At 48.8% G+C, this 14619-nt stretch overlaps 2 protein-coding genes across 2 annotated transcripts in view; both read right to left on the bottom strand.

Moving 5' to 3' along the window:
* The window catches only part of ENKUR (enkurin, TRPC channel interacting protein), a 33299-nt gene extending 25153 nt beyond the window's left edge, over positions 1-8146 (bottom strand). Inside the window, exon 1 of the mRNA XM_068238587.1 lies at positions 7945-8146. Within this exon, the coding sequence (XP_068094688.1) occupies positions 7945-8024 (80 nt within the window). The 5' untranslated portion in view covers positions 8025-8146. The remainder of the gene's footprint in view (positions 1-7944) is intronic.
* PRTFDC1 (phosphoribosyl transferase domain containing 1) overlaps positions 1-14619 on the bottom strand; it is a 514552-nt gene that overhangs the window by 90082 nt on the left and 409851 nt on the right. The window lies entirely within an intron of this gene.

Raw genomic sequence — 14619 nt, forward strand, 5'->3', positions numbered from 1 at the left:
CCAGCTTACCCTCCAAGAATACAGATCAGAAGGATCCACAGCTGCTACCGCTAGAGGCAAGTGCAAACCAAGCAGATGAACATAAGGAGCTACCAGTAGCAACCGCTGCTCTGGTTAGCACCCCCAGACAGACAGAACAGGCAATACAAATAATACAACCTGACTGAGCTAGAGGGGTGTCTAATACAGCCCCCAGAAATACACTAAGATAACTATAACAATGAAACAGGGAAGGCTCACACTCCAGGAGTGTATTAACAAACCGTTATGACTAGCAAAGCATTCTGGGAGCAGAACGCTTTTATACTGCCAGCCCTCAAAGGAGACAGCTGGGCAATTTGCATGTATGCAAATCCCTCAGCAAAGCAACTTTGAAAGTTGCAAGATGAAGCCAGGTCTCTTTTCCAAAGACCTGCATCCCTCAGACATAAGGAATGGTCAAACGTTGCTGTCTGCCTGTGCAGCCAGCTGAGCTGATCATTACAGTTTTCAACTCTGGTACACTTTAAAACAACTATTCCTTTCCATGTCCAAACATACCCCTCCCCTCCCTTCCCCCCCAACATACAAAACTAATCCATCTTCATGTCCTAGCCATGCCCACTCTAATAACTCCCCCAACATAAAAGAAAAAAAAGATGTTTCTTCACCTTAGTAATTTTCCTGTTGCTACCACAGTGGGACATCTCTAGCTTGTGCCCCTCCCCTCTCCAAACAGCAGGCTGTCGAGAAGGGAGTCTGTACCAAAATGATGGATGGGCAGTGCAGGGACAGCAGTAGCCTCACGATAGCGGCAGGTCATTAGTGATCTGTTCTGGTAGATCAGTATCGATGTAAAGGCGACCACTAACAATCCAATTTCTAGCGAAAAATCATTTGAGTGATTAGATAAATCTGATCGGAGGGGCCAATGTCTACAGGCCACTGTCCTCCCTTATAAAGTTCCTAGGTGTCTAATGGCCCCCCTCCAACCCCTATACATTTTTCTGATGTCTAGTGCTCTCCCCCTCCCTCCCCCATATGGTTTCCCTGGTGACCTAGAGCTTCACCTCCAATATAGCTTCCCTGGTGGTGGGCCGAACTTAATGCAAAGGGCTCTATTCATAAAACATTTGAGGCGAAAATACTCGTGGAGGGAAAATACCGCATCGGTATTTTAGACTTCTAGGTGGGCATTCATAAAAATGTTGGCAGCTGCGATAGCAGAGCTGAGATCTCCCGCTGAAGGATGGCGGTAAGCTGTCGGAAGGCACGCGGAAACACTGAAGCCGGCAGAGTCCCTCCGTGCACTGCTCTCTCTGGGAGGTCTGTCCCATTCACTTGTATGTAATCCGCAGGCTTCTCGCTACATCCGAGGAAGCGGTATTTCCCGTCCACTTACCGCTTCCTCTAATCTTTATGAATGGACATTTTGTTTCTTTTTTCTAGATAAATCTAGAAAAACACAGCAGAAGGCGGAAATTTCTCGCTGTGCTGGGGGATTGTAGATTTTAATGCGGGAACAGCTTTTATGAATGCCCACTTTGCTAAAAGGTTGGGAAAGTCAGCTGTTTTGAGCGGAAAACTTGCGGTAAAGTTTTATGAATAGAGCCCAATGGGCTCTATTCATAAAAAATTTGTGACGAAAAAACTCCTGGAGGGAAAATACCGCAGCGGTATTTTAGACTTCTGAGTGGTCATTCATAAAAATGTTGGCAGCTGCGATGCAAGTGCGGAGATCTCCCGCTGAAGGCTGGTGGTAAGCTGTCGGAAGGCATGCGGAAACACTTAAGCCGGCAGAGTCCCTCCGTGCGCTGCTCTCTCTGGGAGGTCTGTCCCATTCACTTGTATGTAATCCGCAGGCTTCTCGCTACATCCGAGGAAGCGGTATTTCCCGTCCACATACCGCTTCCTCTAATCTTTATGAATGGCCATTTTGTTACTTTTTTCTAGATAAATCTAGAAAAACACAGCAGAAGGCGGAAATTTCTCGCTCTGCTGGGGGATTGTAGATTTTCATGCGGGAACAGCTTTTATGAATGCCCACTTTGCTAAATGGTCGGGAAAGTCCGCTGTTTTGAGCGGAAAACTTGCGGTAAAGTTTTATGAATAGAGCCCAATGTGGGGAAACCATTTGGAGGCCAAGTTTAATGGCTCTGAGGGCCAGATTTGGCCTGCGGGCAATGTACCTTACACATATGGTGCAGGTGTAAGGTGCATTGTCAAATTAGACTCAAGCACTTTTTTTTTTAGAGAGATTTTTAAATAATTTATTTTAAGCAAAACACATGTGTGCCACATTGGTCAGATTTTTCAAATATTACAATCAATCAGAAAAAATGATTGTAATGGTTGAATTGGAAAAAAAATATATAAAAATTGTATGGTGTGTGGCCACCTTTGGTGGCATTCAGGAACACTTGTATCGCTAATGTCTTTAAAGCGGAACTGTAAATTGCTGTAAATTTAAACAGTTTCACTTACCTGGGGCTTCCCCAAGCCCCCAGCAGACGTCCTAACCCGTGCCGGTCCTACACGAGCCTCCATTCTCCCGTCAGGTTGCAGTTTCGTTACCGTCGACTTATAAGCTACGTGTAGCTTTGTTCGCGTTCCCGCCCGCTATAGCGTCCTGCCCAATTAGCGCAGAATGCTATTGTGGGCTGGAACACGAAGAAAGCTTCGCGTAGCCTGGGGTGCGCAGGCGCAGTTGCCGTCGACTTGTAACGAAACTGCAACGGAGAATCGTGCAGGACCGGCGAGGGACAGGACGGCTGCTGAGGGCTTGAGGAACCCCCAGGTTAGTGAAACTGTTTGATTTACAGCAATTTACAGTTCTGCTTTAAGCAATTATCTCAAGTGGCAAAAATCTAGCGTCTGTATGGAACTTTAGGGCATTGAGGATTTTATCCTGCTGTGGTTACAAATGAATGAAGTGGTACCCAAAACTAGTGTTGGGCGAACATCTAGATGTTCGGGTTCGGGCCGAACAGGCCGAACATGGCCGCGATGTTCGGGTGTTCGACCCGAACTCCGAACATAATGGAAGTCAATGGGGACCCGAACTTTTGTGGTTTGTAAAGCCTCCTTACATGCTACATACCCCAAATTTACAGGGTATGTGCACCTTGGGAGTGGGTACAAGAGGAAAAAAAATTTAGCAAAAAGAGCTTATAGTTTTTGAGAAAATCGATTTTAAAGTTTCAAAGGGAAAACTGTCTTTTAAATGCGGGAAATGTCTGTTTTCTTTGCACAGGTAACATGCTTTTTGTCGGCATGCAGTCATAAATGTAATACATATAAGAGGTTCCAGGAAAAGGGACCGGTAATGCTAACCCAGCAGCAGCACACGTGATGGAACAGGAGGAGGGTGGCGCAGGAGGAGAAGGCCACGCTTTGAGACACAACAACCCAGGCCTTGCATGAGGACAAGAAGCGTGCGGATAGCATGCTTTGTACCACCATGCAGTCATAAATGTAATAAAGATAAGAGGTTCAATAAACAGGGACCACGCGGCAACGCTAACCCAGCAGCAGCACACGTGATGGAACAGGAGGAGGCGCAGGAGGAGAAGGCCACGCTTTGTGAGACACAACAACCCAGGCCTTGCATGAGGACAAAAAGCGTGCGGATAGCATGCTTTGTACCGCCATGTAGTCATAAATGTAATAAAGATAAGAGGTTCAATAAACAGGGACCACGCGGCAACGCTAACCCAGCAGCAGCAGCAGCAGCAGCAGCACACGTGATGGAACAGGAGGAGGCGCAGGAGGAGAAGGCCACGCTTTGTGAGACACAACAACCCAGGCCTTGCATGAGGACAAAAAGCGTGCGGATAGCATGCTTTGTACCGCCATGTAGTCATAAATGTAATAAAGATAAGAGGTTCCATAAACAGGGACCGGCAACGGTAACCCAGCAGCAGCAGCAGCAGCAGCAGCACACGTGATGGAACAGGAGGAGGCGCAGGAGGAGAAGGCCACGCTTTGTGAGACACAACAACCCAGGCCTTGCATGAGGACAAAAAGCGTGCGGATATAGCAGCAATGCTTTTTGCCGCCATGCAGTCATAAATGTAATACAGATGAGAGGTTCAATAAACAGGGACCGGAAACGCTAAACCATCCCAGATGTTCATCGGTCATGTTACTTGGTTGGGGTCCAGGAGTGTTGCGTAGTCGTTTCCAATCCAGGATTGATTCATTTTAATTTGAGTCAGACGGTCTGCATTTTCTGTGGAGAGGCGGATACGCCGATCTGTGATGATGCCTCCGGCAGCACTGAAACAGCGTTCCGACATAACGCTGGCTGCCGGGCAAGCCAGCACCTCTATTGCGTACATTGCCAGTTCGTGCCAGGTGTCTAGCTTCATGCCCGGTTTCAGGTCCAGCGGTGCCAGCCACAAATCCGTCTGTTCCTTTATTCCCCTCCAAATTTCCTCCCCTGTGTGCTGCTTATCCCCAAGGCAGATCAGCTTCAGCAACGCTTGCTGACGCATGCCAACAGCTGTGCTGCACTGCTTCCACGATCCTACTGCTGCTGGTGCTGGGTTAGCATTTCCGGATGAGGTACAGCTTTGAGATGCGTTGGAGGAGAAGGAGTCAGAGAGGTAGGTGCTGCTGTTGTTATCCAGCTGTTTGCGGCGTGGGCAACACCCGCGCCGTAGCAGGTGAGGAATCGCTGCCAGGCTCCACAAGGTTCACCCAGTGCGCGGTAAGGGAGATGTATCGACCCTGGCCGAACGCACTCGTCCAGGTGTCAGTGGTGAGGTGAACCTTGCAGGCAACGGCATTCTTCAAGCTTCGGGTTATTTAGCTGACCACGTGCTCATGCAACTCAGGCACTGCAGAGCGCGCAAAGTGGTAGCGGCTGGGAACCACGTAACGTGGGATGGCCACTGACATCATGCCCTTGAAGCTGTTTGTCTCCACCACTCGATATGGCAGCATTTCGCAGGCCAGAAGCTTGGCTATGCTGGCTGGCTGTTACTGCCACGGCCCGGGGGTCATTTGCTGGCAATTTCCTCTTGTGCTCAAACATCTCAGAGACAGACAACTCAACCGTAGCGCTGCACACCGAAGGGCTGTTGGTTGTTGTGTTTGATGAACACTGGGAGACCTCAAGAGCACTAGTCCGGAAAGTGACAGTGTCAGCATCGTCTGATGTTTGTGAATGTTGTGAACCACGCAATGGCTGGGCTACTGCTGCTGCTGAGGCGGGTCTGGTGGTGAGTCTGGTGAACCCAAGGGAGGCAGTGTTGCTGGTGGTACCCTGTCCTGCCGCGTTTGCCCACAGAGTGGGATGTTTGGATAGAATGTGGCGGCTCATGCTGGTGGTGGAGAGGTTGTTAATACTTTTCCCCCTGCTCAGGCGGGTCTTGCACACCTTGCAAATCGCCATGGTAACATCCTCAGTGCAGTCTTCAAAGAAAGCCCAGACTTTAACTGGCTGAGGACTCGGACCTCGTGCGTGATGTGCTGGTGCTGCTTAACCCACTGCTGGACGCTTGAGAGGTCATCCAAGTAATTATCTGGTCCTGTTCTTTTGGATCTGTGAGGGTTGTTGTCCTGGACAACATGGGCAGTATTGAGTGGGTTTTCTTGGGTGCTCCCCTGTGGCCTGTACGTGAACCGTCAGGGGAAACACCTCTTCCCTTGCCCCTCCCTCTTTCACCGGATTTCTTCCTCATTTCACTTATCCTTAAAGTACACGCTGACTGGCAGCAGTACAGTGGCAGTACAGAAATGCTATACAGTGGTGGGTGAGCGGTGTACCACTATTGTCAGCAGTGACACAGAGCACAATGCTATACAGTGGCGGGTGAGCGGTGTACTACTGTTCCCAGCAGACACAGAGTGGAAGTAAACACAATGCTATATAGTGTGGCTGAGCCGTGTACACAGAGTGGCATTAAACACAATGCTATATAGTCTGCTATATAGTCACCCCGAACAGGGTGATGTTCTGCAGAACCCAAACAGTGGCAAACACTGTTCGCCCAACACTACTGGGAGGGAACGCAGATTTTAGTACCTAAACACACGATACAACATGTTTTCCGGGGTCGGACTCTGAGGCACATACAGATGGTCCCGATCATCATCCTCATCATACAACTCTTCTCCTGAGTCTGACCCACCCACCACCTCTGCCACCCCAACATCCCCAGACACAGACCCCTCATCGTCCTCAACATTAACTTGGGATGCTGGCCTGAGCCAGACCTCCTCCTCCACATCAGGCCCCATCATCTCCTCAATGGCAGCCCTCATTAATCGCTCTGGCGACGGACTGATGGACACAACGTTCTCCTCCGGGGAGGGCTGCTGCTGACCACTGGCTGCTGGGGTGGATGTTATAGCTTGCGTGGGGCGTTGGCTGTTGCTGTTGTTGGGAGTGCTGCTCACAGCGGAGGTCTCTGGGGAACTCATGTTGAGCTCATATAGTGGTTGACGGTGAGTGGAGTATTACTGATCCCAGCAATATACACACTGACTGGCAGAGTACGCAATGCTATATAGTGTGGCTGAGCGGTGTACACAGAGTGGCAGTAAACACAATGCTATATAGTCTGGCTGAGCGAGCGGTGTACTACTGTTCCCAGCAGAATCAGAGTGGCAGTAAACAATGGTATATAGTCTGGCTGAGCGGTGTACACAGAGTGTCAGTAAACAATGGTATATAGTCTGGCTGAGCGAGCGGTGTACTACTGTTCCCAGCAGAATCAGAGTGGCAGTAAACACAATGCTATATAGTCTGGCTGAGCGAGCGGTGTACTACTGTTCCCAGCAGAATCAGAGTGGCAGTAAACAATGGTATATAGTCTGGCTGAGCGGTGTACACAGAGTGTCAGTAAACAATGGTATATAGTCTGGCTGAGCGGTGTACACAGAGTGTCAGTAAACAATGGTATATAGTCTGGCTGAGCGGTGTACACAGAGTGGCAGTAAACACAATGCTATATACTCTGGCTGAGCGAGCGGTGTACTACTGTTCCCAGCAGACACAGAACAGTAAACAGAATGCTATATAGTGTGGCTGAGCGAGCGGTGTACCACTATTCCCAGCAGACACAGAACAGTAAACAGAATGCTATATAGTGTGGCTGAGCGAGCGGTGTACCACTATTCCCAGCAGACACAGAACAGTAAACAGAATGCTATATAGTGTGGCTGAGCGAGCGGTGTACCACTATTCCAAACAGACACAGAACAGTGAACAGAATGCTATATAGTGTGGCTGAGCGAGCGGTGTACCACTATTCCCAGCAGACACAGAGTGGCAGTAAACAGAATGCTATATAGTGTGGCTGAGCGAGGTACACAGAGTGGCAGTAAACAGAATGCTATATAGTGTGGCTGAGCAAGCGGTGTACTACTATTCCCAGCAGACACAGAGTGGCAGTAAACAGAATGCTATATAGTGTGGCTGAGCGAGGTACACAGAGTGGCAGTAAACAGAATGCTATATAGTGTGGCTGAGCAAGCGGTGTACTACTGTTCCCAGCAGTGACACAATGACAGGGGGGACCCTGGCTAGCGTGGCTGGAGCGCGAACTACCCTGCCTGCCTACCCAAAGCTAAACCCACAGACAAATGGCGGAGATATGACGTGGTTCGGGTATTTATTTACCCGAACCACGTGACCGTTCGGCCAATCAGAGCGCGTTCGGGTCCGAACCACGTGACCCGTTCGGCCAATCACAGCGCTAGCCGAACGTTCGGGGAACGTTCGGCCATGCGCTCTTAGTTCGGCCATGTGGCCGAACGGTTTGGCCGAGCACCGTCAGGTGTTCGGCCGAACTCGAACATCACCCGAACAGGGTGATGTTCTGCAGAACCCGAACAGTGGCGAACACTGTTCGCCCAACACTACCCAAAACTTTCATTGTAGTCGCCATTATCTAGTACAGGTAGAATTGCTTGCTGAGGCCACACATAAAAAAACTGTATTTAAAAGAAACTCACCTGGGGGGTTTTGGAACTCTGATCTCTTCTTTGGGGATGAGATTATAAATATTCTCCACAGGTGCCGACATGTCCCTCATTTTTGATCTCCTGCAGCTCTGCAGTGAGGAAGAGTCTTGTTGTCATTCAGAGCTGAGCGTGTCTCCCGGGAAGGAACTCAACACCAGCTACTCTTGTTGTGGCTACAGTTGCCTTAACAACCGTTGCCATTTACTGTTCTAGTGGCATTTTTTTCTTGTTTCCTGCTAACTTTATTTAGACAGCTCACATATCACAGCTTTCACATGCCTGCAAGATATAATTCCAAAGATGTAAGGCCCGTTTCCACGGTTCCACCGTGCACCGAGTGCGTTTTGCAAGACCTTGATGATCGCACAGCTGTGATGCAAGACATCTCTTTAGGGCTCTTTTCCACTATGAAATGCAATCGCTTTTTCTGCTGCAGTTTCCATTCGTTCAATGTACCTTGCGATCAGAATCAAATCGCAGGGTAGTGGAAAAAGGCCCTAAATCCCTTATACAATTTTCCGTACGATAGATGCATCCAATTGATAAATTCCCTCATGTCGGATAATACTCCTGATCGATTCTGCGCTCGATTTCTCATAGAAGTGAATGGAAAAAGATAAGAAAAACGAGCAAAGATAAGAGAATCCAGCGCAGAATCTATTGTAAAGAACGATCGGGTGGGAAAATCGAGCGGAAAAACGTAACGTGTGTACCCAGCATAACTGTGCCATGCACGGCTACAGGGATTCAGATGTGTGTTTTGTTTAAATGCAGCATGCGGTCTGGTTTTTTTTGTTTTCGTTTACTTGCATTGATTTGAATAGGCTGCTTTACCCCATCCGAATTCACATGTGAAAATGTGCCTTAAGGGCTGGAACCCACTAGAGCGATTTTTTTAGTGTTTAGGGAGCGATTCAAAACGCTAGTGATTTCCCTAAAAGCTCAGCTAATGTTAATGGATGGGTAAATTCCACTGGAGCGATTGTAATTACTAAAATCGCAAACGCAGGACATGAAGCGTTTTTAGCGTTAGTGTTTCTGCAATGTAAAGTATATAAACGCTGGCGTAATCGCTCATCAAAACCTACACAGAGCAATTTTGCTAGCGTTTTTAAATTACTGCACTCTGTAAAAAAAATGTAAATTAATTGAAAGGACCAATCAGAATTAAAAACGCTAATCGCTACACAATCGCTGGTAAAACGCTTACACTTTTTAAAATTGCTACCAAAATCACCAGAAAACGCTCATGAAATCGCTTACAAAACTCTCATTAAAAACGTTAGCGATTGCAATTAGCTATAGTGTTTTAGGCCTGGAACCCACTACAAAACGCTATCGCTAATCGCAATCGCTAGTGTTTTGTGTGAGCGTTTTGTAAGCGATTTCATGAGCGTTTTTGGCAGCGATTTTAAAAAGTGCAAGGTTTTTGCCAGCGGTTTTGTATCGATTAGCATTTTTAATTCTGATTGGTCCTTTCAATTAATTTTAATTATTTTACAGTATACAGTAACTTCAAAACGCTAGCAAAATCGCTCTGTGTAGGTTATGATGAGCGATTATGCCAGCGTTTATATACTTTACATTGCAGAAACGCTAAAAATGCTGCATGTCCTGCGTTTTGGTAATCGCAATCGCTCCAGTGGAATTTGGTCCATTCATTAACATTAGCTGAGCGTTTTAGGGAAATCGTTAGCGGTTTGAATCGCTCACTAAACGCTCACAAAATCGCTCCAGTGGGTTCCAGGCCTTATAGTGGGTTCCAGGCCTAAAGGGAATCTGAGACAACAGTGGGGGGAAAATTCATACATACCTTGGGCTTCCTCCAGCCCCTTCACACCTTTGACTCCCCTGCCATCCTCCTGGGCCTCCTCGATCCGCCATTAGGGTCCTCTGAAATTTCTCCAGCCAAAGTGTACTGCACATGCCCGGCTCGGCCACATGCTCGCGCCCTATCACGCTCCTGTTGCCGGGATTGTACTGAGCCTGCGCTGTTTGCACCTGGCGACGGGAGTGCAATGACAACGAAAGCACGCCCAAACTGCGCATGTCCGGCTATGCTTCCAGAGAGGAATCTATCAGTTGGGTGTATTGTGCAAAAGTCTATATGTGCATTAACACACACACACGCACACACACACACACACACACACACACAATATTTAGTCAATTTAACCACTTCCATGTAGTATGAGGGTCAACTGATTTCGAATACTATGGACAGATTTTGTACATAAGCTCTCCCACTACATGGAGGTGGTAAAATTGGCCAATCACAATTGCCAAGTTGTAGAGGGTGCTGTGAGTGGAGAACTGTGAAAACAGCAGCCAATCACATTAGCAAGATTTCCCTATGAGGTTTCCAGTTGGATCACCTCAACCATACTAGTACCTGTTATTGAATTCAATGCATTCTGCTGCGATCCAAAAAATCGTGAGTAAATGTGCAAAATCGCATGCAAAAAATGTGATCACCCATGGGGATTACTGTAGACCACCCCAAACCCAGAAAATGCCCGAAGAATCGTGCAGAAATATGCTCCCATCTCAAATGCTCATCTCCACTAACTTCTTGCCAATTGGCACGAACGCGGCGGGAGCCCCAGGACCGCTCAACGCCAATTAGCATTAAGTCCTGAGGGCGGAGATTGTGTGACACAGCTGTCCGTGTTATTATGCTGTTGCTTATCTTTTAGAGCACAAGTCCCCAACCTGTGGTCCGCGGCCCACTGCTGGTCCGTGGGACATTTGCAGTTGGGCCGCGGGACTGTCCTCTTACCCCCGCGGCCGCTGCTGCTGTTACCTTAGCCGGTGGCCGCTTTCTCTCTTATATTCCCGTCTCTCCTGCCCGGCCCCGTGTAACTGAGTCACAGCAGCGCGCCCCGCGGCTGCTGTGATGATGATGAGGAAGCAGGAGAGAGAGAGCGGTTCCCATAGTAACGGCGATACACATAGCCGCTACAGGAAGCCACGCTCCCTCCTGCTTCCTCCTTATCATCACAGCAGCCGCGGGGCACGCTGCTGTGACTCAGTTACACGGGGCCTGGCAGGAGAGACGGGAAAATAGAGGCAGCCGTCGGTTAAGGTAACCGGGGGGGGGGGGGGGGGGCACTATACTGGGGCACTATACTGGCTATACTGGGGCACTATACTAGCTATACATACACTGGCACACTATGCTAGCCATACTGGGCACTATACTAGCTATACATATAATGGGGCACTATACTAGCTATACAGGGCACTACCTACCCATACCGGGCACTATATTATCTATACTGGGCACTATACTGGCTATACTGGGGCACTATACTAGCTATACATACACTGGGGCACTATGCTTGCTATACTGGGGCACTATACTAGCTATACTGGGCACTATACTAGCTATACTGGGGCACTACCTACCTATACTGGACACTATACTACCTATACTGGGCACTATACTACCTATACTGCGCACTATACTGGCTATACTGGGGCACTATACTACCTATACTGGGGCACTATACTGGCTATACTGGGCACTATACTAGCTATACTGGGCACTATACTAGCTATACTGGGCACTATACTGGCTATACTGGGGCACTATGCTAGCTATACTGGGGCACTATGCTAGCTATACTGGGGCACTATACTACCTATACTGGGCACTATACTGTTGCACTATACTGGCTATACTGGGGCACTATACTGGCTAAACTGGGGCACTATACTAGCTATACTGGGGGACTATTCTAGCTATACTGGGCACTATACTAGCTATACCGGGGCACTACCTACCCATACTGGGACTATACTAGCTATACTGGGCACTATACTAGCTATACTGGGCACTATACTAGCTATACTGGCCACTATACTAGCTATACTGGGACACTATGCTAGCTATACTTGGGCACTATACTAGCTATACTGGGCATTATACTAGCTATACTGGGGCACTATACTAGCTATACCGGGGTACTACCTACCCATACTGGGACTATACTAGCTATACTGGCCACTATACTAGCTATACTGGCCACTATACTAGCTATACTGGGACACTATGCTAGCTATACTGGGGCACTATACTAGCTATACTGGGCACTATACTAGCTATACTGTGGCACTATACTGAGCACTATATTAGCTATACTGGGCACTATACTAGCTATACCGGGGCACTACCTACCCATACTGGCCACCAGGGCCGGCCCTAGACTTTTTGCCGCCTGAGGCAAAAACATTTTTTCCGCCGACACCCCCGGGGGGGCCGCCGAGCTGGAGGGGTAGCTGGCAGGACGGGGGTATTGGGCCTAGCGGCGGGGAGGGGGTCGTACCCCCCCTCCCTCGCCTGGGTCCCCCGAACTGCGCTCCCCTCCAGCCTTTAGAGTTGTCCGGATCATGAACGATTCGGATCTTTGATCCGAATCTTTTTTGTGAGTCGAATCATCCGAATCATCAAAATGAGTGATTCGGATCGCAAAGGGGGCGGGGCCAGGAGCGGCACGCCCCCTCTCAGCGGGCAGCGAGGTCCTGGAAGCAGAGCGGAGATGGAGGGGAGCCAGGCTTGCAGGGATAGAAGGTAGATGAGAGAGAGGGGACATGGGTGCCACTGCCAGATATGTGTAGAGCACACATACTGGATATAATGTGCTGCTCATTTAGGCTTGTGCACAGTGAACACATGGGAAAGTTTTGGCTTAGAAGCAGCCCAGCTCAGTAACTTTGCAGACAGTGCTGGGCTAGAATGACAGGGCAGGCGCTGTGATTGCAGGGCAATATCATCCTCCTGCATTGCTCTAAACAGCTGCACTTCACTACTGGGAATGCTTTGGGGAATGCTTTATTTCACTGTGCGACGTTTGCATTTGAAGTATACAAATGACCATATAGGTGAAATATATGTAAAGCATATGATTGCAGCATGTGGGTATTGTGTGCAAACAAACATTTCTGCTCTCTGCTCGTCCCTCCTCCCTTCTCTGTCCACTCCCTGCCCTCTATCTCCCCTTCTCTGTCTGTCCACCCCCTTCCCTTCTCTGTCTACCGCAGGGAAAGTCCTTTCCTGCTAGTTATTTCACCCCCGAATGCTTCCCCAGTAAAATGATCCGAGATTCGGATCAAAGATCCGGATCTTTTCAATGATCCGATTCGAATCATCCGAATCATTGAAAAGATTCGAACTTCCCATCTCTACCAGCCTTACATAGAAGAAGCAGCCGCTATTTGTAAGACGCACGGGCGGGGAGGACTCACCTCTTCCCAGCGTGCGCTCCACTGACATCACTTCCTGCAGCGTTGCAGGAAGTGACGTCAGTGGAGCGCACGCTGGATCGAGGAAGAGGTGAGTCCTCCCCGCCCGTGCCTCTTACGAATAGCGGCTGCTTCTATGTAAGGTTGGAGGGGAGCGGAGGACGGGGGACCCAGGCGAGGGAGGGGGGGGTACGACCCCCTCTCCGCCGCTAGGCCCAATACCCCCGTCCTGCCAGCTACCCCTCCAGCTCGGCGGCCGGCTCCCCGCACGGACGGGCGGATGCCGCCCCTGGAAATTTGCCGCCTGAGGCAAAAGTTTCACCCCGCCTCATGAGCGGGCCGGCTGTGCTGGCCACTATACTAGCTATACTGGGACACTATACTAGCTATACTGGGTAGGGTTGCCAGGTGTCCGGTTTTAGACCGGACAGTCCGGTTTTTGGCCGCTGTGTCCTGTCCAAAAAGGCATGTTAAACCGGACAATTAAGATGTCCGGTTTTATGCCTTTTGCCACTTGCCGCCACCCGTCCGCCAGCGCTGCGCGACCGCTGATTCGCTGCCTGGCTGTCAGTCAAAGGCACAGCCAGCCAGCTTACGCGGCGTAAGTTACGCCAGCTTAAGTACCGCCCCCGAGCCCGCGCTTCCCGACGTTGCTACGGCAACGCCAACGCTGCGTTGCCAACGCACGCATGACGTGCGTCACTCACGTCATTTGCAATGCGATTCTGCATCTGCGAAGGAAGCAAGGTAAGGTCAGGAGTCTGGAGATATGGTGAGTGAGTGACCCATAATTCTCTGGTTGTATTTCCGCTCTTTGTGTGCATTGGCTCCGCTCTATCTCCCCTCCGTATAGTCCAGGCGTGACTTTCAATCTCATTCAATCTCGCCTGAGCCCGCTGCTTACTATACTTTACACTTGAATTCATACTATTGTACAACGCAATTTATACTGTTATACTGTTATATTTGTTATATTTGCTCAAAATGTGTACATACATGTATGCGCAGATTTATATTTTAACTTTATGCCTATGTATGTCCACTTTATTGTTCTCAATAAAAAATTTTGGTGGGAAAAATTTTTTTTTTTTTAAAACTTCCCGCAAGAAATCGACCACTTCACTGTGCAAAAACGCCATAAATGCATTGCATTATTTGCATAGTTTTCCAGTTTTGTAATAGTTTTCTGCTCTGTCTCTTATTATGTGCATTTACTGGTGAAAAGCGGTCTCTTATTATGTGCATTTACTGGTGAAAAGTGGTCTCTTATGTGCATGTACTGGTGGACAGTTAGTGACATGGCTATGTACTCTGTAATGTGCTGCAGAAGATGTCAGTGCGATATAAATACTGTAAAAAACATTTTTTAAAAAGCCCATTGCTTAGCCCCACTGTACATAAAAGTGCGCTTCTGACTCCGCC

Source organism: Hyperolius riggenbachi, chromosome 5 (genome assembly GCF_040937935.1).
Source record: "Hyperolius riggenbachi isolate aHypRig1 chromosome 5, aHypRig1.pri, whole genome shotgun sequence".
NCBI lineage: Eukaryota > Metazoa > Chordata > Amphibia > Anura > Hyperoliidae > Hyperolius > Hyperolius riggenbachi.